Genomic DNA, 22,630 nt, shown 5'->3' on the forward strand with positions numbered 1-22,630 from the left:
ACTGACTTTGAAGCATACGATAGTTGGGACTTGCCAGTGTAATAAATCTTAATGGCAGAACTTTTTTTTGGAAAACCTGTGAGTGCCTACCTTCCTTTTGCCAATTGCTTACAGTAACTCAACAAATACTTCCCGAGCTTCTACAATGTATCAGTCACTGTGTTGTGAACATGGGATTCATAATTTCTGCCTCCATGGAGTACTTTCTAGTGGGGAAAGATGTAAGTAAATAATCACAAATAACCATAATTAAATTGTAATAAGTGCACTGGAGGAGAAGTACCACATTCATTCAGTAAATTATCTTCCAACCATTTTTAAAAGTAAATTTCTATTTATGATTACCGTGGCTACTGGGTGACTTTGTAATGTTGGGCTCTTGGGATGGGTACTGGCCAGTTCTGATTCCCTTTCCCTTCACTGCTCCAGGGTCAAGTGTTACAGGAAATTCTCCATCTAAGATTGGACTTGTAATGGGCTAGAGTCCATTGTTTCTCATCGAGGCTCTTCTTTGTGTGGAGATGCATTGCAGGACATTTGGCATCCTGCTCCCCAGGTAATAAATGCCAGTAGCACCACAGAGTTGATATGATAACCAAAAAAAGGCACTTTGATACATTTATTTCCAAACACTTCTCAGGGATTTAGTACTGTCCTGGTTGAAAACTATTGGGTTTTATTTACTGTCAGGATTCTTGGGAGGAGCTACTGAACAAATTCCTTTGGGAGAACAGACTGAAAGTAGATGGAGCTTGAAAACTGGACTCCTCAATCCTTTTGATGTCTGACTTGTGTGTTCTTGATTCTTAAGCATTTACTTTGAAACTTTGCTTTCAACCCATTCTGCTCTTCCTCTTATTGAGGGTAGAGAGAGGGAAGTAATGTCTGTTGTATGTATAGTTTATGAACTGGTACTTTAACGAGCATTTCACATACCTAATCACTTCAGCTGTCTCATATCTTTGTTAGGTTTTAATCCCCGTTTTACAGATGGCTCTGGTGCCAAGGGAGGTGACTTGTCAAAGCCTATACTTTTTTCTCTGTTTTAAAAAGCATAACCTTAATTTATTCGATTGTTAGTTAACCTCTAATTGACCACTTTGGGTTTCTGGTCTGGAATGCATGGGGACCAGACCTTATGTGTTCTGGTTGCTAAGCTTTGTTTCTAGAAATTTGGGACTTGTGTAGGATGATAATAGCTAACATTTTGGGTGCTAGAGGATATAGCAGTCAATTAAACACACGTCCACCTCTAGTTCTTCTAGACACATACCCACCCACTAGCTTATATATTCTAGTCTAGGATATAAACATTAAGCAAGATAAATAGTAAACCATAGAGTGTTCTAGTGATACATGCTCAGGAGAAAGATTTGTCATGGACCAGGTATAAGAGGTGTGCAGGATTGAAATTTTAGATGGGTTCACCAGGGAAGACCGGATTAAAGTGTTATTTGATGTGAAAGAGAGCTAGACTAATACCTGAAGAAAGAGTGCCTGGTGGAGAGATAGTGAGGCCAGAGCATATCCTGCTGGTTTGAGGAACAGTGTTTTGTTTTAATGTATCAACTCATTCATTCATTGCTGAGGGTGCTACTACTATTGTCTCTATTCTGTTGTTGCAGAAACTGAGAGACAGAGAAGTTGAAGGCATTGCAGGGGCAGAGTTCTTAACCGTTATGTGGGACTGGCCACCCAGGGCCAAAGCATTTCCTCTGCACGAACAAGGTTAGGAATTGCAAGGCCTCTAGAATTTCACTTTCTCTTCGACAGTTTTCCTACTTTTAAAGTAGGAAAGTTTGTTTTACACACAAATCTTTACCTTCCTGGAGCTTATATTCTAGTCTAGAATACAGATGGTGAACAAGATAAGTATATAGTACGTTAGTGATACGTGTTCAGGTGAACAAGATAATCCAGGGACCGGGTATAGGAATTTAGGAAAGCTTGGCTTTGACTGAGAATGCTGCTTATTTGGGAATCTGGGAATCTGAGGTGCATTCCTGATTGTTTCTCTGTTGGCCAGGCACTGCCCTCTTCAGACCCTTTCTTGGCTAAGGAAATTGGACATGTGCATCTGCGTTCTAGAGTCATGTGGTGCTAGAGATGGGAAGAGTTTGGGAAAGAGGGCATGTAGCCCAAATGCTCCTAGACTGGACGTGAGAATCTCCTGAGGAGATTCTTGGCCCTATCCCAGAGCTGCTGATTCAGAATCTGGAGGGCAGGATTCCATTGTGTTGCTGAGGAAGTTAAGGTACAACCCGGTTAGTGCCTTGCCCCTCCCCACCCCCAGCTCACCCCAGGGAGTCAGTCAGAGAACTGGGATGGGGACCCAGGTGTCCTCTCAGCTTAGTACTCCTCACCATGTTGTGCTGCTGCCTTACTCTTGAGATTAAAATACTGTATAGAAGGGGATGTTTAATTTTGTCAGATGGCATTTCAGTTCCTGTTTAATCATCTTCTTGAGGCCTTACTGTTTTTAGAGCCCTGGGATTGAAGCAGCACCTAAAGAGGAATTCTTTCTCAAGAAGTTGTATGGTTTCTAGTGTTTTGGGGCACCTGGGTGGCACAGTCAGTTAAGTGTCCAACTCTTGATTTTGGCTCAGGTCATGATCCCAGCAGTCGTGGGATGGAGCCCCATGCATCGGGCTCCACAATGGGTGTGAAGCCTGTTTGGGATTCTCTTTCTCTCTCTCTCTCAAATTAAAAAAAAAAAAAAGGAAGTTGTATGGTTTTCTCAGAGGCTTTTGTAAGTCGTTGGAAATGGGAGAGATTCGTTAGCTAAGTTTGGTCTTTCAAAAAAGTGATCTTTGTCATTTACAGAAGAGCATTTTCTGTGTGAAAGGTGGCTAATTGAAAGTGTTCTGGATGAGAAAGCCTTGATCATTTGTTAATAAGTTCATTAGTTTGGTGCTGTAGCTGCATTATTTGAAGGACTCTTTCTGGAACCCAGGAAGAAATAAAGAAAATACCAGCCACCTGGTTGTGGTTTTTCTGGCATGCCTCTTTTGGGTGGACAGCTGTGAGGTGGTTATTACAGTTGGCTCTCATAATCTGTTTGAGTTTTGCTAGATGATTCAGTGACTCTTACCCCTTTGGTCTCTCTTTTTTTTTTCCTACCCTTAGTTAGCGTTCTCTGTTCATCTGATCTGGAAGGATGGAGCACAGTAGCCTGAATTTCTCTGAGCCAGGGAGAGAGGCACCTTGTTCTCTATCACTTTAGAGACAGGTATGGGTTGGAAGGTCAAGTCTGATGTCTGGTTGCAGCCCCTCTTAGGGGTTTGGTCAGGCTGGTGCTTCAAGTGATGTCTTTGAAATGAGTTCTTACTTAGTCTGCAAAGAGGAACATGCCCTAATCTTCTAGAATTGTTTCTGTAAACAGGGGCGCTTTGGTGGTTCAGTTGGTTGAGTGGCCAACTTCGGCTTAGGTCATGATCTCGCCGTTTGTGGGTTCCAGCCCTGCATCAGGCTCTGTGCTGACAGCTCAGGGCCTGGAGCCTGCTTCAGATTTTGTGTTCCCATCTCTCTGTGCCCCTCCCTTGCTCATGCTCTGTTTCTCTCTCTCAAAAATAAATAAACATTTTAAAAAATAGAATTGTTTCTGTAAACAGAATAGGGTTGATTTTCATTGAGTTTGGATTTAAAAAAAAATTGTTTTTAATGTTTATTTTTGAGACAGAGAGAGACAGAGCATGAACGAGGGAGAGGCAGAGAGAGAGGGAGACACAGAACCCGAAGGAGGGTCCAGGCTCTGAGCTGTCAGCGTAGACCCCGACGCGGGGCTCGAACTCATGAACTGTGAGATCATGACCTGAGCCGAAGTCAAATGCTCAACCGACTGAGCCACCCAGGCGCCCCTGGGTTTTTAATTTATATTCAACTTGTACACTTGTGGAATTTGAAAAGATTTGGTTTTTAAACCTGTCTCTTCGGAGTGGTAGATGTTGGTAATTTCTCTCTCACCATAGGCAGATGACCAGTTTGTTTAGAATGTGAATGAACTAGAACTAGAATGAATTGTTTCCCATCTCTTGTAAAGTAGAAAATTTGGGGTATGATTCTGAGATTAAGAAGGATAATAAGAATCTTGGGCTGAGTGGGTTTGATTTCCGGGGTCAGGTGTTGGTATGTCTGATGAGATATTTTTCTTATCCCATCATCAACTTCAATTTAGCTTCAGAAAATCTTAATGACTCTGGTGAGGCCAATAGGAAGTTCAGGAATGTTTTATTGTCCTAGGTCACATAAACAGTAAGGAAACCTGTTTAAACGCAAACCCAAATGAAGGAAGTCTCTTTATTTTAGGAGGCAGAGTCTGGGGATAGAACTAAACAGATTTCTGGGCAGTTTCTCTTCAGTTGGAGTAAGGGTTTTTTAACAATTTTCAAAGCCACGAAATACTGGAAGAGTAAGAAAAGGATGAGGCGGCTTTGGATACAGATGTGTGTGGCTGGGGAGGGGGACACCATGAGAATGACTTATTCTGGTTAACTAATGTGTACCAGGGTAAAAAGGGCGGTTCGTTTTAGGGGAGTCTATTCTGTCCACCCTAGGATCCCAGTGGAGCCACGTGGAGCTCGCGGGAAGCTGAAAGCGTTGGTTGGGAGAGTCCTTACCTTTTATATTTGTCCCCGCCTGGAATGCTCCTCAACAGGGGAGGGTCCCGAACGGGAACTGGATCAACAGCTGCCGCCTGTCCCTGTAATCACAGGAAGCTGAGGCCGGGTGCCTTTGTATGGGAGCTCCGCGGCCAGACAATAGTTTGTGCTGGCGGGGCCATGTGGCGAGTCACGTGACCCGGGGCTGTTTTCTGCCGGGGTCCTTACCCATCTGTTCTCTCTCGGCTCTTTCTGGGTTATCAGGCGCCAGTCCAAGTCCTCCCAGGCAGCCAGCTTCATGGCCAGAGATTACGAGCACTAACCTTCCTGGCAGGGGCGGTGTGGCTTCGCGTTTATGCAGATTAGCCATGTGTTTCTCACTTCAAGGCGTTCCACAGGAAAAGCCTTTTCCTGTGTTTGGCTCTCAGTGGGCGGTTCCCAGCTTACTGTACTGGGACTCGCGAGCAGCAGGCGTGCACGAGAGGGATCACAGTACACTGGCCCCCTCCCATTCCACCTCCAGTGCTACGTCACCACAACACAACCGCTCGCGCTCTCATACTGTTGGTGTCATTCATTCGGTGCCAAGATTGCTTTAAAAAATTCCCTTGGCCCCAGTTCAAACAGGAGTACAGCTGGGATGTGTTAGATTTTAGGCAGTCTGCCCTCAATTTGAGATGAGTTATAAATAGCAGTGCCGACTTCCTTAACTACCGCTCTCTGAGGTAAAATGCAGGTTAATTACTGTGGGAATCAATTAGGGGGTTCTTTCGGTTAAAGAGCCAGGGATGCTTTTTTTTTTTATTGTTATTATTAAAAGTCATACAACAAATCTGGCCAGGAATGAATTGAAAACACAAGGAGTAAGGAATAATATTTAAATGTCCAAATTCCAGGGTATGGCACTAAGTTTATACTGGCCCCGTCTAGTTGGCATTTAGGATGACAGAACAAATGGGAGGCAAGACTTCTGCTTTCTGATGGACACCGTCTCCGCAGCCCCGGCCCATCCATCTCCCCTCTTGTTCTTGCCAGTCTTGGGATACCAAATCTGGCTCCTTACGGTTGCTGCCTGGTCACGTCCTTTCTGTGCCTTTGGATTGAGACCAAAGCCTGGAGCTTTTCTCAGTTGGACTTTCATTTCAAGAACATTGAGTTTGTCTTTCTTGGTGTCACTGCAACATGGTGTGATACATTTTGGTGAATAGTATCTTTCTGCCTGGAAGTTTGACAGGAGGCAGGGGAGGGCGGGGGGCTTCTCTGCTCTCTTCTCTATCGGTAATGGTCAGAAGTTGGAGAATTTGAAGTCCAGTTTGTTGTATCCCAGCAACCCTGAGGATTGTTATGGCTTTCCTTGGGGTCAATAAGAAGTTGTAAGGGATCCCGTTAGCTCACTGGTCTGGAGGGGCATGTAATTCTTTCTGCTTAGGATAGGGGGACTCTATGCAAATGGACAGTCTACAACCTGCTGGAGGAAGGTCTAGCCTACTAGGCCTCCTTGGCTTTGATGCCCCTAAACTGTGTCTTTTGATGCATTTTATTTGACAGGCAGTTTGTCAGTAATCTGGAAAGCGATAAGTGGTGGATGGAGGTGGATTTTCTTTTCTTATGCCTCTTTCCCCCCTTTTTTCATTTTTATGTTTTTATGAATGCAGGAGAGTATATACAGCAAGAGGCCCGACTTCCCTGATCAAGGGGGCAGCATTTTCCTCTCAATTATGTGTCTTTGTGGCAGAGCCTTTGCTTTTGAAGTGTAATCACAGTAAAATCTACTCCTGTGGTTTCCCATTGAAAGGATTTCCTCTCCATCATTCCCAGAGTGGAATCTCTGGCTCTTTGCAGCCAGAATTTGGTGTTTCCCATCCCCTGCCTCTTTCTTGGTGTCTGCAGACTGCTGATACTGGCTTTTCTGTCTTGCATGTAGTAGGGATTTTTCTGGCCTGAGATTGCTCTTTTCCAATAAAACTGATTAGTGATGATTTAAAGCCCCTTTTCTGTTATGAGAGATTGGAAGATGGCATTTCATCTATAACTGCAAATCACAAATCTTTCACAATGGTTTTAAATGTCACAAGTATGAGTTAAGTCCCGACTTACCTCCCCTTTTGATATGAGCAAATGTTTAACTTGGACATGAGATCGGAGTAATCGGATTGTTTGGACTGAATATATTTTAGTTTGCTAAACTGAATATTCTGTTGATTAGAACTCTTTGGTGAAGAGAGGAGGTCAGAAGTCTGATGTCCAGGAAAGGGAAATGTCTTAGTTTTATTTTTAGAATAAGAATTTCTTTGATTTGCATTTATTTTTGGGCTGCAAAGATTTCCTAAAGTTGATGGAGAGATCCTTGAAATGTTTATTAACTAGCCTCTGCTAAGTAGGTGTCCTCCGTTGGGGGTGCAGGACCCTAGATATGAGGGAGGAAAAGGTAACTAACTGGACTTTAGCCTTTTGTTTTTAAGGAGTGGGTTTGGGGATGCCTTTGCAATTTTGAAGACCTCTCTGGTGTAGGATGGCACATAAGATTCTTCTCAGAAGTATGCTTGTTTCCCCTTAGCTGTTTGTTCTACCCTGCCCTCTTTTTTCTTCCAGTTCAATCCACATTTTTTTTCTTCCCTCAAAGTCATAACCTGGTTTAGGGTATGCCCCTGACCCTATGGTTCGAGGGTTTGATCTGGACTTTCTCCCCATAGTATCCCCTGCCTACTTCTTACAGTAGGGCAGCCTGGCACAGTGAAATTATACTGCCCTAGCTCTGCACTTGGGGTCTGTGGTGGTGGGGCAGGGTGGGGGACGACTTTGAAGGTAAAACACCTGATCTCTGGCTTCCTACAACATAGTCTTGAGAGATGCAGTCAGTTAATTAGACAACTAAGTGCCATATCTTAGGATTCTGACTGAATTTGCCATAGGATGTTTAGAAACGTGACAGATCAGACTGTGCTGAAGAATGGGAAGTGGCTTCATGTTGAAGGGTTGGGTTTCTGCTAGTGGAATCCATTGTGGACAGGAGGGCAGGGCAGGGTACCATTGCATGGAGCTGGGCTTGTATCTATGTGGGGAATTTTGGGGTGAGAATGAAAAAATGTGTAGAACTGGAGCACATTGTGCAGGGCTTTGGAGCCAGGCAGAAGCACTATTTATCATTATTGATAATGGCTACTATTTATTGGGCATTTAAATAGCAGGCACTGTGTGTAGTGTGTTGTGTGCGTTTTAGATGAAAAAGTCACTGTTTAGATGGGCTTGTGTTCAAGGTCAGACAGTGGTAGAGTTAGGATTTGAACCCAAGTCTGTAGATGTACTACATTCTTTGCTCTTTCTATGTGATAGTGTCCAGGATGTAGACAGGGAGTTTGTAGCTATTGTTGGACAGGGAAAGATGAAAATGATTTGTGAGCATTGCTCTAGAACTGTGGAGTCCAATATGATAGTCACTAGCCACATGTGGTTACATGAATTTAATTAAGTAAATAAAAATAATCGAGTTCTTCAGTCACACTAGCTATATTTCAAGTACTTAATAGTCACCTGTCACAGAAAATTTGATCGGACAGTGTGTCTAGATCTCAGTAGTACACATTTGAATCATCCGAGGATCTTAAGGGGTGGAGAGGGTGGGTGGGCCCAAGCCCTTGCAGACTCTATAGTGCCTGCGTCTCTCCCTAGAGATTCCATTTGTGAAATTCACAGAAAATTCTGATCTGTAGCTCTGGTTGATAGCTGCTGCTCTAGAAGCTCCATAGTAACCATGGTAATGACTGCCCCTGTTGTGTTGTGGGGAGACCTGGACTGACAGAGATACCCAGAGTGGGCTGGTCTCCCTGTTCAGTAAATGTACTCTCTTCACCTGGGAAGAGGGTGTCACCTGGGAGACACATGGAGAGCAGCTGCAGTTTGGGATGAGATGAGGATCTGGTCGTTATATGTGGCATAACTTAGCTGCGTAAGGCCCTGAGCTCTGTATGGGGAGGACTGGTGGTGTTTTGGCTTCACTGCCAGGTGTATCTGGGGAAGACCACATGCCATTTATTACTCACTAGTCCAATTGTTGTTAAATCTGAATTTCCTAAAAAGCCCCAAAAGAATCTGTGTAGCTCCAAAATTAATGACTGAGAGCTTTCTTAGAGCTTCTGACACAGAGGCAGGACTTAAACAAAAATGGTTTATGTAGGATGATTGAAACAACACTTTAATAATGTTGACATGTAGTAGTAATTTGGGATACAGTTTTACTGTGATTCACTGTAGTTTAGAAACTTGAAGGGTGCTCCCATCATCATTGCTAACCTTTTTAGCTGAGATTTTGCTGTAGCCTAAGAGAATTTTGCCTCAGCTTTTTTCCTCTTGGTATTTAGAAGAATAGTTTCTGTAGCTTTTTGTCTTATCCATTTTCCTCATGATAGCTTGACTTTCCCTCTATTATAAAATAATTATGTAGTACTCTGCCCCCCAAGAAAGACATGTACAGAGAACCAGTTATCTGAATGTGCCTCCCTCCCCTTAGAGGGGTTTTGTTGTTGTTTTAAGGTCTTACACACCTTAAATTATAGAATAATTTACTAACTACAGAATAATGGAACAGGAAGGGGGACCCTAGATATAATCTAAAGTTCTTAAGTGTGGCTCCTGGACCAGCAGCATCAACATCACTGGGGAACTGTTACAGATATGTATGCAAGGCCCAACCCTGAACCTACAGAGTCAGATACCCCAGGTGTGTGGGTCTCATCAGTCTGTGTTCTAACAAGCCCTCTAGCTGATTTTGATGCAAGCTAAAGTTTGAGAACTACTGAACTCCTTCTTAATTTGAGAGCTAATGATCTTCGGGTCCAGGGTATTAATATCTACTGCCCATTCCCAAATTAAAATTTAGTTTCCAAGTTTTGTGTCTGGTCCAAGCCTACTTCTCAACTTGGGTGTATCTATTTAAGGTGTTTAGAGACACTCCCTCTACCCCACCCCCATGCCCGCATCGATATGGGTAGGCATCTCTGGCTGGGAAATGTGCTGGGCTCTATCCTATGTAGCTCCAGTAGGGTAGAGTTATGTCAGAAAGTGAATGAGCTGATTGAACTTGTCACTCAAAGAGCTGAAGGAAAGCTATACGTATAGCCAAATACTTGTGAATTGTACTTTGAGTTTCCATTATTGGTATACCTCTATGCCTTGTCCTTTAAAGAGACAAAAGTTGTAATCCTTCTTACACATTCAAACTCTTGAATATTAAAGGAGATGAACTTTTCAGTTGAGATGCCCAAGGCTCTCAACAACTGTAACTTAGCCACATTACCCATTTGGAAGAAAGCCTAAATTTAAGTGCTTGTGGCATAGTATGAACGGTCTACAGATATGCAGAAAAGGGATTCTACTATTTAAAGAATGGAAACATCTAGATGCTTATGTATTTGAATTCCCAACCACAGTATTGAAGCATTAGTTTTGGTGGTGTTGAACAAGATATAGCAGCAATGTCCTCTCCCAGCTTGCAGGGCCTTTGTTCTGATTTTCTGCATCATAGAGTACATATATTCATTGCTCTATACATGGTTTTTCCCTTGGATCTCAAGTAGTACCACACTTATACAAGGTGCTTTCGTGGTGGTATTTTCATTTTGCAAATGATAAAATCAAGGTTCTGAGGAAGGTTAAGTGACTTGCCCACGGGTTACTGGGTCTGTACCATTGCTTTTTCACAGTAACTGTTTTTCTATGTGGCATACAGACCTATACGCTTGGGTTTATGTTCATATTGGCCAGGGCCTATCAAAGCTTCAGGTTAATGAAATGCTTTTTATTTTGTAGCCATCCAGTCCAATGGATCAGATGGGCAAGATGAGACCTCAGCCATATGGCGGGACTAACCCATACTCGCAACAACAGGGACCTTCATCAGGACCGCAGCAAGGACATGGGTACCCAGGGCAGCCATATGGGTCCCAGACCCCGCAGCGGTACCCGATGGCCATGCAGGGCCGGGCGCAGAGTACCATGGGCGGCCTCTCTTATGCACAGCAGGTAGATGGTGACTCCAGTTACCTTAACCCTTGTTGCTGTCCATGATCTGGTCTTGAGTTATAGAATCAGAATGTGTCTCTGGCATCTAAATCTCTTGAAAGGAGGATAGACCAACTAACTCAGTTGGCTCCAGTAGGCTGCTTACAAGGCCAAGGCTGTGGGTACCATCCCCTGTGTGCTTGAAGGAAAACTCCCTGGCCACAGGCTGTACAGATCTGTGTTCTTTGACCTGGCTGGCCTGCTTGTATTCACTGAGTAGTGATCTCTGGGAAGGTGGGAAGAAAGGCAGCAGCTAGGCACCTATCCACAGCTACCAAGAAAAGCCCCTCATGCCCTGAGCCCTGGGGATGGAAAAGACCCTTCACGTTTCCCAAGGCCTTCAGCATATAGCTGATTCAAAATGAATGGTTAGGAGGGACTGGGAATAGAAGAGAAGGGGAAGACCGAACCATAACGATGCTAACAGTGCTGTTATAAATGTTAAGATTTCCCTCATCTCCTCTTGTCTGGCCATCTGCACCATTATCTTTTTATTGTCATTTTTTTGTTTTGACAGCATTTTCTATCATTTATATTTGAGTAATACTCATACTGAAAATGGTGATGGACAGAATATAAAACCTAACTTTACTTCTAAGACTTTAAAGTATGCTCTTAAATATAGAAAATAGGATACTGTCACTTTGGGGTTTTTTGTTGTTTGTTCTATTTTGTTTTCTTTTGTTTGGATTTTTTTTCCAATGAGAAAACAGAGGAAAAGATGGGTAGATATTATTAGGTTGGTTGTTTTTTGTTGTATTTTGGTTTTGCCTGCTTACCAAATATATCCCCAGTGCCTAGAATCATGCCTAGTACAAGTAAACAGGTAGGCTTTCAGATATTTTTTGAATGAAGACTAAATGAAAAAGAGAGCCCGAGTAGCTTAGAGATTTGCACACTGTCTGGGTTACTAAACCCAGTTTTCAGTTGGCTGAGCCAGGCTGCTGTTGACTATTCGTTGTGGCTAGGGTGCAGATTCCTAGCACTTACAAAAACAGTCTAGGCCATGATAAAAAGAGTAGGTTCATTGGTAAAAACAGCTGCTCTTGAACTCTTGTAAGTTGCTCAAATATTAAATAGTGTAAATTTTCTGTGGATGAATGCATTCTACTTGTAAACAAACCAACTAGTAACCCAGCTTGGCTGTCCTTCCTGGCTCAGTTGAGAGAGGGATGGTAGGAGAAACCATGGGCCTTCTAAGTGGGAGGCTTGGCTTGCCTGCTTTCTATACCCATCCTTAGGGCGTAGCTTCTGACAGAGTACCTTTCTTCATCCAGAAGAGTCTGTGCTAAAAGTATCCTTTCCTTTCCTACAGATTCCTCCTTATGGACAACAAGGCCCCAGTGGGTATGGTCAACAGGGCCAGACTCCATATTACAACCAGCAAAGTCCTCACCCCCAGCAGCAGCAGCCACCCTACTCCCAGCAGCCACCATCCCAGAACCCTCACGCCCAGCCTTCCTATCAGCAGCAGCCGCAGTCTCAGCCGCCACAGCTCCCGTCTTCTCAGCCTCCCTATTCCCAGCAGCCATCCCAGCCTCCACATCAGCAGTCCCCGACTCCATACCCCTCCCAGCAATCCACGACGCAGCAGCACCCCCAGAGCCAGCCCCCCTACTCACAGCCACAGGCACAGTCTCCCTACCAGCAGCAGCAACCTCAGCAGCCAGCCTCCTCGACGCTCTCCCAGCAGGCTGCGTACCCTCAGCCCCAGTCTCAGCAGTCCCAGCAAACTGCCTATTCCCAGCAGCGCTTCCCTCCACCGCAGGTAAGGCACCTCTGCCTTTCATCCTTCCCTACATGTGACCACAGGCAACTCGGGGATTGGTTGTCCCGAGAACTTTGCCATACAAATTGGTTCTCAAATGTGCACTTAAAAACCAATTAAACTCTGGGTAAACATGCTAACTGGATTGATTGAACTAATAAAGGCATAACCTTAACTGCATAAAAACCTGTACCTTTCCTTACTGATGAAGAAATAGGGCAATGGAAAGTTGCATAGACGGATAAGAAATTAAAGATAACGGGACTGTTTTTTGTTTGTTTGTTTTTTTATACTAGCGTTCAGAACTTGAACATCTAAGTGAGTTTGGTCTTTTTAAAAACAGTTGCTTTGGGAGGCTGTACTGTACATTCATTCCAACTGCCATTACATTCTGCTATTGCTCAAGGTATTTCGGACCCCTTCATTTGAAACTGCCATCAGAGCTGACATCACATAGCTTAGAATATTCTCCATGGTGGCGAGTCCTTTCATTTGTTGAAGGTGGATTTGATTTTAGGAAATAGCTAACATTCATTTGTAGTCATGTCTGTGAACAAGGTAGGTGATAAAGCTTAAAAATAACAATTTGGGTTTTATTCTTTAAAAAGCAAAAAAGAGAAGAAATGACCGAGTGGTGACAGATCCACTAAAGATTCTGTGCATTGATAGCATTATTGGAATGAATATCTCATCCTAAGGCAATGTCTTTGAAGGAAGCAGGACTCATTTTAATGCGGAGGGATTTTTTTTTTTAATTAGTCTCATTCCTTGATACATAAAATTATAGTTAGCCATACTTCAACATTTAACTCGAAGAAACAACACTCTGTGGTGATAAATGGTCAGCAGTGCCATTCAGAAAGAGTCTTACATCCATTTTGACAAGTCCTTTTTTTTTTAATCCAACCAACAACTTTATTTTTTTAATTCCAATTAGTTCACAGTGTTCTATTAGTTTCAAGTGTATATTATAGCGATTCATCAATTCCGTACATCACCTGGTGCTCCTTGACATGTGTCTTAAGAGCCACACCTTGTATTTTTCTGCCTTCAGATAATATTGCGGGCAATTGGGCAGTTTCTTGCTCTCACTGGCTCTCTGTGAGACAGCCCCATAGCCCATTAACCATGAAGCAAGCTTGCCTGGTTTATCAGTACCAGGCCTTCACAGCTTTTGTTTTCTTATTTTAGGAGTTATCTCAAGATTCATTTGGGTCTCAGGCATCCTCAGCCCCCTCAATGACCTCCAGTAAGGGAGGGCAAGAAGATATGAACTTGAGTCTTCAGTCAAGACCCTCAAGCTTGCCTGTGAGTATTCTTGCCAACCTCTAAAAGATGTTGGGGCAGAGAGGAAAGCAAAGAAAACTGGTTTCTGGTTGGGTGTTTTGGTGGTATGACCTAAATAAACAATGAGCTATTCCTTGAATTCAGGTTGAAAATTCTAAATAGGAATTTATGGACTGACCTTGTGGAATGTCTGTTTTGGCTCCCTGCCTGGAGAATAAGTTTGTGATCTCTGTTTAGAGTTTTTTTGGTTTGGGGTTTTGTTTTTTAAATCTTGGACTCTGCGGCATGGGCCAGGTGAGGGACAGAGATGATGAAGATGTTGGAAGCACTATGTGCTCTCCACCAAAGGGGAGAGAAGTCTCAGGGATGTTTTCACCTTACTTTTCAGGGCTTAATTTTTAGGTTTTTGTTTCAATGTTTAGCTAGGAAGTATGATCTGGGGGTGCATTCAGCATGGATTATTGCATTGAGCATAGACTGAGTAAAAGTAGTTTTTCTGGTTGTTTTGTGTGAATAGGTGCTTTTGTCTAGTTAAGTGCTTGGTGCCCAGATGCTTGATTGGTGTTTATGGATGGACCGACTGTATCCTGAGAACAGCAGTACAGTCTGCTGATGAAGAGCTTGGGCTGTGGAGCCATTGTTCCTCAGTCTACCTTTTGACTCTGCCACTAACTGTAGCCTTGGGCAAGTCACTTAACCTTGCCATGCCTTAGTTTTTGCATCTGTAAAATGAACCTTAAAGTACCCACTTTGTGGGGTGGTTACTAACGTGAGATAAGTTAAAATAGAGTGCTTATGAATATCTGACCCTACATAAATGTCAGATATGATCATCGTCACTTCTGAGGGCATAGAGACTCTACATGATACCTGAGAGACGGCACCAACTAGTTAACAGTAGACTGGTTCTGGGAACATTTGCCCCAGATCTTAGCTCTGGTGCTATATGTAGGCAAGTCAGTGAGACTCTGAAAATTAATCTGGGCACAGGAATAAAATGGGCTGCTCTGAAATCTAGTTAAGACAGTAGGTATGAAACCCTCCATGGCAAATCGTGCTTCAGTTATTAGTAAATAGGAATTCAGCCACATGTATCTAGATAAAAGTCTTTTGAAATTTTGATTCTACTCAGATTTGAAGCCTGTCTCTTCAGTTATTCTGACTTGGGAGACAATGGTTTCTGGATCTTTAAGGAAGAGGTAGGAAGCAGGAACTCTGTTCATCATGAAGCCTCTCGGGGCTTCCCCTGAAGATCTCTGAGCCATGACCTGAGTAGGGCAAGATCTGCGGAGTCCCTGGGTACCTGCTGTGCAGGCATCCCAGGCCAGGACAAGTAGCCACTGTCAGATGGGAGTCTGAGACCCTTGACTTTCTCAGTTGAGGAACTGGGTGAGGATGTGTCTGAATAAGGCAGTCCCTTTTTGTTCCCTTTTCACAAACGTCTGTCGCAATCCTTTTCTGCATCCTGAACCTCACTGGAACGTGTTTTTTAACCTGATTCAGTCAGAAATGTGTAACCACTCCCTCATCATCTGTGGTCTGTAGGTAAATCTTGGTGAGGTGCTACTGTGGCAAGAAACCAAATCAGTGGGTTTTTGCCGGTGCTTTAAGTTGCTCCCCGTCAAAAAGTTTCTGCTTGCTCCTAGTGAGCTTTGAACAGAACTGTATTTGTTGTTTTTTAGTCCTGGGAAGCCTAGCATACAAACATGTTGCATGTCTTCTAACGGTTGAGAGCCTTGAGCCAGAGCTTCTGATTTGACCTGCTGAAGGGAGGGTGCTGGCAGCTTTGTGGGCCCAGGGGAGGATTGTTCCTGGGCAGCCTATCACAAGCAGCATTCCCAAGCTCAGGCTTCTACTATAGATTCATCCAAATGGGTCATTTGCTCTCTGGTAGAAGCTCTATGTGGGAGGTGAGCTGGCTGGGTTATTGGCATCTTGTTTGTTGAATTGCTTTTTATCCCTCTGCTACTTGGACTAAGAAACAAAAGGTGGTTATTCTTTGAAATTTTGGTTTGATGCCAGATTTGCCTAGCCAGGCTGGGAAACCGTCACATCTGAAGAAAGGAGAAGTTGGGATTCCCTAGAAGGGGCCCTCTCTTTTCTTAAGCGGTTGTGTCAGGGATCCCTAGGTTTCCCAGTGTATTCCTTCACTCAGCAGATGTCTAGGGGGCACCTCTTTGTGTGTGGCTCCAGAACAGTAGCTAGCAGCTGACTGGAGGGCAGCCTTTCCAGTTTTCCACATCACCCTCTTCGCTCATTCACCTTACCCACTTAGCCTTAAAAGCATTATGATTGTGACCCTTGATTTAAAGACTCATTATGGTTTCTGATCCTGATTATTACAAAAATTAGATTTTGAGGAGTTTTTGCTCAGCTATTAATGCCAGACCATTTAGCTGCTATTATCCTGATTATGTTATCCCTCTATTTAAAACCTCTCAGTTATTTTTCATTAATCTTAGAATAAAATCCAAAATCCTTAATATTACATAGGCTGCCCCCTGCTTCTGATTTAGATCTGGAATGAGGCCTGAGACCTTGCATTTCTAACAAATCACTTGATGCTGCTAGATCAGGGATGGCACTTTGAGAACTTCTGTTTCAACCTTTTTTTGCTCTTTGCCTTGCTGTCGACTTCCTCTCAGTTTTTATAAGGCCCCATGCTTTTTTCTGCTTCTGGACCTTTGCACAGACCCTTCCCTTGCCTAATACACATTTCCTCCTAATTCTTGTTCATATTTCAGACTACATATTTAAGATTATTTCCTCAGAAAACTCCTTCCTAATCAAGTGTCAAAACTCAGCTTAAATAACTTCTGCGATGCCCTCACGGACTGAAGTCAGTTTTTATTTAAAAAACAAAAAACAGGGGCACCTGGGTGGCTCAGTCGGTTAAGTGTCTGACCTTGGCTCAGGTCATGATCTTGCGGTTCACGAGTTTGAGCCCCGCATTAGGCTCTGTGCTGACAGCTCAGAGCCTTCTGTGTCTCCCTCTCTCTCTGCCCCTCCTCCACTCACGCTCTGTTTCTGTCTCTCAAAAATGAATAAATGCTAAATAAATAAATGAATGAATGAATGAAACAACTCTGCAATATTTAAGACCTATTAAAGATACAAAGAGGGGCTCCTGGGTGGCTCAGTCGGTTAAGTGTCCAACTTCGGCTCAGGTCATGATCTCGCGGTTTTGTGAGTTTGAGCCCCACACCAAGCTCTGTGCTGACAGCTCAGAGCCTGGAGCCTGCTTCCGATTCTGTGTCTCCCTTTCTCTGACCCTTCCCTGCTCACTGTCTGTCTGTCTGTCTGTCTCTTTCAAAAATAAATAAACACTAAAAAAAATTAAAAGATACAAAGAATGATTCAGCCTGAGGACCCATCGTTAGCAAGCAAACCTTGCTGACATAGGTAAAAGCACCTTATATAGCTCTCTGAGATCGCTTCCCCATCCTTGTACCAAGGGAAACACTGTCCAATATCTGAGGTTTCTTTCCTTCATGTCACTAGAGCAATTTGCTGATACCTCTACTTACTTGGGTCTCTTCCACTTGATGGTAAGCTTCTGGAGGGCAGGCACTGTGTTAATGACCTATCTACCCCTAATATCTATCACATGATGCCCCAGACCAGTGGTTCTCTACCTTGGCTGCATGTCAGAAATGCCTGGGGAACAAATGATCTTTAAAATCCAGTGGCCAGGGTTCAGAGTTCTGAATTGTTTGGCAGGGGGTGGGGCCTGTCCCAGGTGACTGTGATTTGCAGCCCTGGTAGAAATCCACTAATCCAAACTGTGTCAGGTTCCTTTGCTAAAATAGACTGTCTTAGCACCCATGTTTTTTCGTCAGTATCTTTCTCAAGTGTAATTTCAAATTTAAATAAGTGTTACTTATTTAACACAAACTCATGAGGGCTGACTGTCTTGTTCCTTGGCATCCTAGTGCCTGGCATAAAGTAGGCTCCACTGAGCAGCATCTATTACATTGTTCATTCACAAAGTGTATGTCTGACAGGGGACAGCTTGACCATATTATAAGATTGTTGTTTTCACTACTAGGGCAAGGCAGGTATCACAACCTGTTACAGGAAAGCCCAAACTCCATGGTAGAGGATGGATTAATTTATTTGTGCTTCCTGACAGTGGCCTTAGGAAGAAGTGGGGTTAGGGTTTGTCATCTGTCTTGTAAAATAGCAACTACTTCACCTTATGGTAAGAAGGTTCTTGGGGTGCCTGGGTGGCTCAGTTGGTTAAGCATACGACTTTGGCTCAGGGCATGATCTCACGGTTCATGGTTTTGAGCCCCACATTAGGCTCTGTGCTGACAACTCAGAGCCTGGAGCCTGATTCAGATTCTGTGTCTCCCTCTTTCTCTTTGCCCCTCCCCCGCTGTTTGTTGTTGTTGTTGTTGTTTTTTTTTTCTCTCTCTCTCTGAAAAATAAATAAACATTAAAAAAAAGACAAGAAGGTTCTTGTAAGGGATGGGTGAACAAGCAAACAAAATGGGTTTGTTTGGGGTTTCTTTAGTTTGGGGCAAAATCTTTAAGGGTCTCGTCTGAAAATTGGTATCTGACTTTTGATTATAATTATTTCTGGGAATGGCTTGGAGTTGCAGCTTTTTTTTTTTTTTTTTAATTTTTTTTTTTTTTCAACGTTTATTTATTTTTGGGACAGAGAGAGACAGAGCATGAATGGGGGAGGGGCAGAGAGAGAGGGAGACACAGAATCGGAAACAGGCTCCAGGCTCTGAGCCATCAGCCCAGAGCCCGACGCGGGGCTCGAACTCACGGACCGCGAGATCGTGACCTGGCTGAAGTCGGATGCTTAACCGACTGCGCCACCCAGGCGCCCCGTTTTTTTTTCAATGTTTATTTATTTTTGGGACAGAGAGAGACAGAGCATGAACGGGGGAGGGGCAGAGAGAGAGGGAGACACAGAATCGGAAACAGGCTCCAGGCTCTGAGCCATCAGCCCAGAGCCTGACACGGGGCTCGAACTCCCGGACCGCGAGATCGTGACCTGACTGAAGTCGGACGCTTAACCGACTGCGCCACCCAGGCGCCCCGGAGTTGCAGCTTTAAAAGCTTCTGTTTGGGGTGCCTGGGTGGCTCAGTCGGTTGAGCGTCCAACTTCGGCTCAGGTCATGATCTCGCAGTCTGAGTTCAAGCCCCGCGTTGGGCTCTGTGCTGACAGCTCAGAGCCTGGAGCTTGCTTCAGTTTCTGTGTCTCCCTCTCTCTCTCTGCCCCTTCCCTGCTCATGCTCTGTCTCTGTCTCAAAAATAAATAAAAACTTAAAAATAAATAAATAAATAAATAAAAGCTTCTGTTTAAGTGATTCATTCAAGTGTATGTGGTTTCCCTAGAGAATGCTTCCCAATTTTTTTTCTTACTGAGGCACATTTGTAAATTTACATTTTAGTCTTGAAATTTTACTTGGAATACAATTTCCATTCAGTGGTGGAAAATAGATATAGAATTGAAAATCCAGATCTAGAAAGGTTAGCTAGATCAGTGCTTCTCAAACTTTAGCATGCACTAAGAATCATCTGGAGATTAATTAAAACACAGATTACTGACCTCTACCCAGAGATTCTGGGTGTAAAGTGGGACCTAACAGTTTTCGTTTCTGGCAAGCTCTCAGGTGGTGCTAGAGTTCTAAAAACCATACTTGAATAATAGTGAGCTTAGGTAGCCCTTCGAAAGGGGAAGAAAAAAATCAAAAGACTAGGAAGCCACAATGGTAACTTGAATAACAGTGGTGACTTAAACTGTAGTTTGACTCTTGGTGATCTGGAGGGAAGGCTGTGACTTGAAAAAGGTGGAGAGAAAAGAGACTTGGGAGAAATAGTCTGCCCACAGTTGTGGGCTCAGTGCAGTCTATTCCTGGGGTAGGGCATCCCTTGCACTGCCAACACCACCCTGGGAGTTCTCCGCTCTGTGGCACTCGTCACTGAAGCCCTTCTAGAAGTTGGCCACCAAATCCCAGTCTACCTCAGAAATGGCTTTTGGATCTGGTTTCCCCCGTCCTACCCATTGCCTTTTTTTTTTTTTTTTAAGTCCCGTTTCTTCTCACCTAGTGTCTTCCCCCCAGACTCCCAGCTGTTCTACTTCTTTTCCTTCCAAGTCTGTCCTCATTGTAATCATCTTAAAAAATCAAATCTGGCAAGTTAACATTGCTGCTTTAAAAGCCTCTGGCTACCTGTTGCCTGTAGGTTTAAGGCCAAGTGTGACATTCAAGTTCTTTTGTGATCTGGAGGATGAGAATATTAAAAAAAAAAAAAAAAAAAAGTGAGTAAGTTTCCTGTCCCTGGAGTAAAAGCTAGCACACTGTTTGCTGTGGGCATTCTATAGAAGGCAGACAGGCATTAGACAAGGGTTAGACTTTGATGACTTTGATGACTTCTGAGGCAGCCTGTGATTCTGAATATGACGTGGTTGCTACCCTCAAGGATCCTTCTCTGTTTCATTAGTAAAACAGGTAGAAGAATGTATACCTGAATGTCATAATGGATACTGCCAAGTTTGGTTAAGTCAGTGGTCATTATGTCTACATAGTTGAGGGAAGACATCATGGCAGAAGTTTAGAATGACCTAGATATGGAGATACTTGGGTGGTTAAAAAAGAAAAGTATAGCCTGAGCAGAGGCCAGGTGGGGGTGGGGTATAGTATAGATGATATTAGGGGGCTGGTCAGGATCCAGCTTCCAGGGGGTGGACAGTAATAGGAAGGAAAGCTAGATTAAAGGGATTAGGACCCTGGTGGGCCAAGTAAGCCATTTGGATTTGATCTTACAGGCCTGCAGACTAGATATGGAATTAGAGCAGTAATGTGAGAAAACTAATGTTATAAAAAATAATCCACTCGTGTATAGTGTGGTTTGAAAAGGGGAGAGTCTGGAAGCAAGGGCAGCAGTTAAACTGTTGAAAAAATTCTGGTGAGAGGTGTGGAGTTGTACTCCTTTGTCTCATTTGCATAGCCAACTAGTCCCATTTATGAGGTACGCAGGAAAAAATGTATAGATCTGAGAGAAAGTGGCTTCTACTGGGTAGAAAATTTAATGATCTTGAAGGGGGTGAGGAGAAAGATCTCGTTGACGGAAAAGTTAAAAGGAAAACTCATTTTGGGGGAGAAGTTAAGTTCCATATAGTGAAACTTAAAAAAAAAATACTTATGGGTGCCTGTCTGACTCAGTCGATAGAGTATCCTACTCTTTTTTTTTTTCTTTTTTAAGTTATTTATTTTGAGAGAGACAGTGTGAGTTGGGGGAGGGGCAGAGAGAGAGAGAGAGGGAGACAGAGAATCCCAAGCAGGCTCCGCACTGTCAGTGCAGACCCTGGCATGGGGCTCGAACCCATGAAACCATGAGATCATGACCTGAGCTGAAACCCAAGAGTCAGACACTTAGCCAACTGAGCCACCCAGAGCATCCTACTCTTGATCTCAGGATGGTGAATTCAAGCTCCACGTTGGGTGTGGAGCCTACTTAAAAAACAAGACAAAAACATATGCTGAGTTGCTAATTGGAGAGAGGAGACTGCAACTTGGGAAAGAGCTGAGACTAGATAGAATTGGAGAGCTGTGTGTATAGTGATTAACAGTTAAACTGTGGCCTGAAGGAGGCCTCCCAGCCCGTGGCTTACGGAGAGAGGAGTCAGATGGAGCCCTGGACAATGCCTGCAGTCATCTGGTAGAAGCGCCCAGCAGATAGCTGGTGAGCTCTGAGTAGGACCAGGATTGTGTCATATTTATGGAAGCCAAAGGCGAGGGGGAATGGTCCACATCGAATTTATATTTCAAGGAATATAAAGTGGGATCTGTCATGAAGCAGGTTATTGGGATCCTTTTTAGGTGTGGAGAGGACCTGGTTTCTGAGGGCTGGAGGAAAAGGAAATTCAGGGAAAGGTATAAAGGTAAAGAACACTCTTGAAAGGTGTTGGGGGGTGGGGGTGGTGACAGCTGAATCAGCCCAAATTCCTCCACTTCATGTGAAGACCCGCATGTGTATACTGTAGATAGGAAGAAGGTTGAAGATGCTGGCAGAATATTAGGAGGGTGTAAACAGACTTATCTCTCAAGAGTTGTGAAAAAAAAGGCATCAAGGGCACTCACTGGGTTAGCTCACAAAGGACACTGTACCCTTGACTGGAGAAGTTTTAGAGGCCAGTGTTGAAGAGCTGGATCATACTTGTTTCTTCTCATTAGGTAGGAATGGAGGTTATGGATGCTGGGAATGAGGTGGAGAATAGGATTAGGATTTTTTTTTTTTAATTTTTTTTTTCAACTTTTTTATTTATTTTTGGGACAGAGAGAGACAGAGCATGAACGGGGGAGGGGCAGAGAGAGAGGGAGACACAGAATCGGAAACAGGCTCCAGGCTCTGAGCCATCAGGCCAGAGCCCGACGCGGGGCTCGAACTCACAGACCGCGAGATCGTGACCTGGCTGAAGTCGGACGCCTAACCGACTGTGCCACCCAGGCGCCCCAGGATTAGGATTTTTAATGTCTGTTAAGTTATGTACAGATTTTTTTTTAATCACCTGGGTTTTCAAGCCCTTTTTAAGACTTTACTTATTAACACTACAGCTATTAGCACTCATGTTTTACTACTGTCAGACTGTTGGGAGCTTGGGTTACAGTGATCTAGAAAGAAGAAATGGGAGGGAACTACGTTGTTTCTGTAGCATCCAGATCTTAAGACGGTAGGAGTGAGGCCAGGAAAGGAGCTATAGGCAATACCAATCCTCCTAGAAGGGCAGGAATTGAAATGTAATGAGTAACCACTCCTTTTTTATGTTAGAAGAAACTAAGGGTCAGAACTAGGATTTGAATCCAGCTCTCTCTGGTATTTCAGATGAAATCTTTCCTGTAGCATCCCACACAGCAGAAGAAAGGCTTGGAGAATCTGAATTTCTCTCTTCAAGTTTAACCAG

At 43.7% G+C, this 22,630-nt stretch overlaps 1 protein-coding gene across 2 annotated transcripts in view; it reads left to right on the forward strand.

The window, feature by feature from the left end:
* Positions 1-22,630, forward strand: part of ARID1A (AT-rich interaction domain 1A) — a 70,807-nt gene that overhangs the window by 15,120 nt on the left and 33,057 nt on the right. For both annotated transcript variants that reach the window (XM_030323587.1, XM_030323588.1), the window contains exons 2-4: positions 10,404-10,616; positions 11,971-12,423; positions 13,615-13,731. In XM_030323587.1, coding sequence (XP_030179447.1) covers positions 10,404-10,616; positions 11,971-12,423; positions 13,615-13,731 — 783 coding nt within the window. The remainder of the gene's footprint in view (positions 1-10,403; positions 10,617-11,970; positions 12,424-13,614; positions 13,732-22,630) is intronic.

This window comes from Lynx canadensis, chromosome C1, assembly GCF_007474595.2.
Source record: "Lynx canadensis isolate LIC74 chromosome C1, mLynCan4.pri.v2, whole genome shotgun sequence".
NCBI classification, from domain to species: Eukaryota; Metazoa; Chordata; class Mammalia; order Carnivora; family Felidae; genus Lynx; species Lynx canadensis.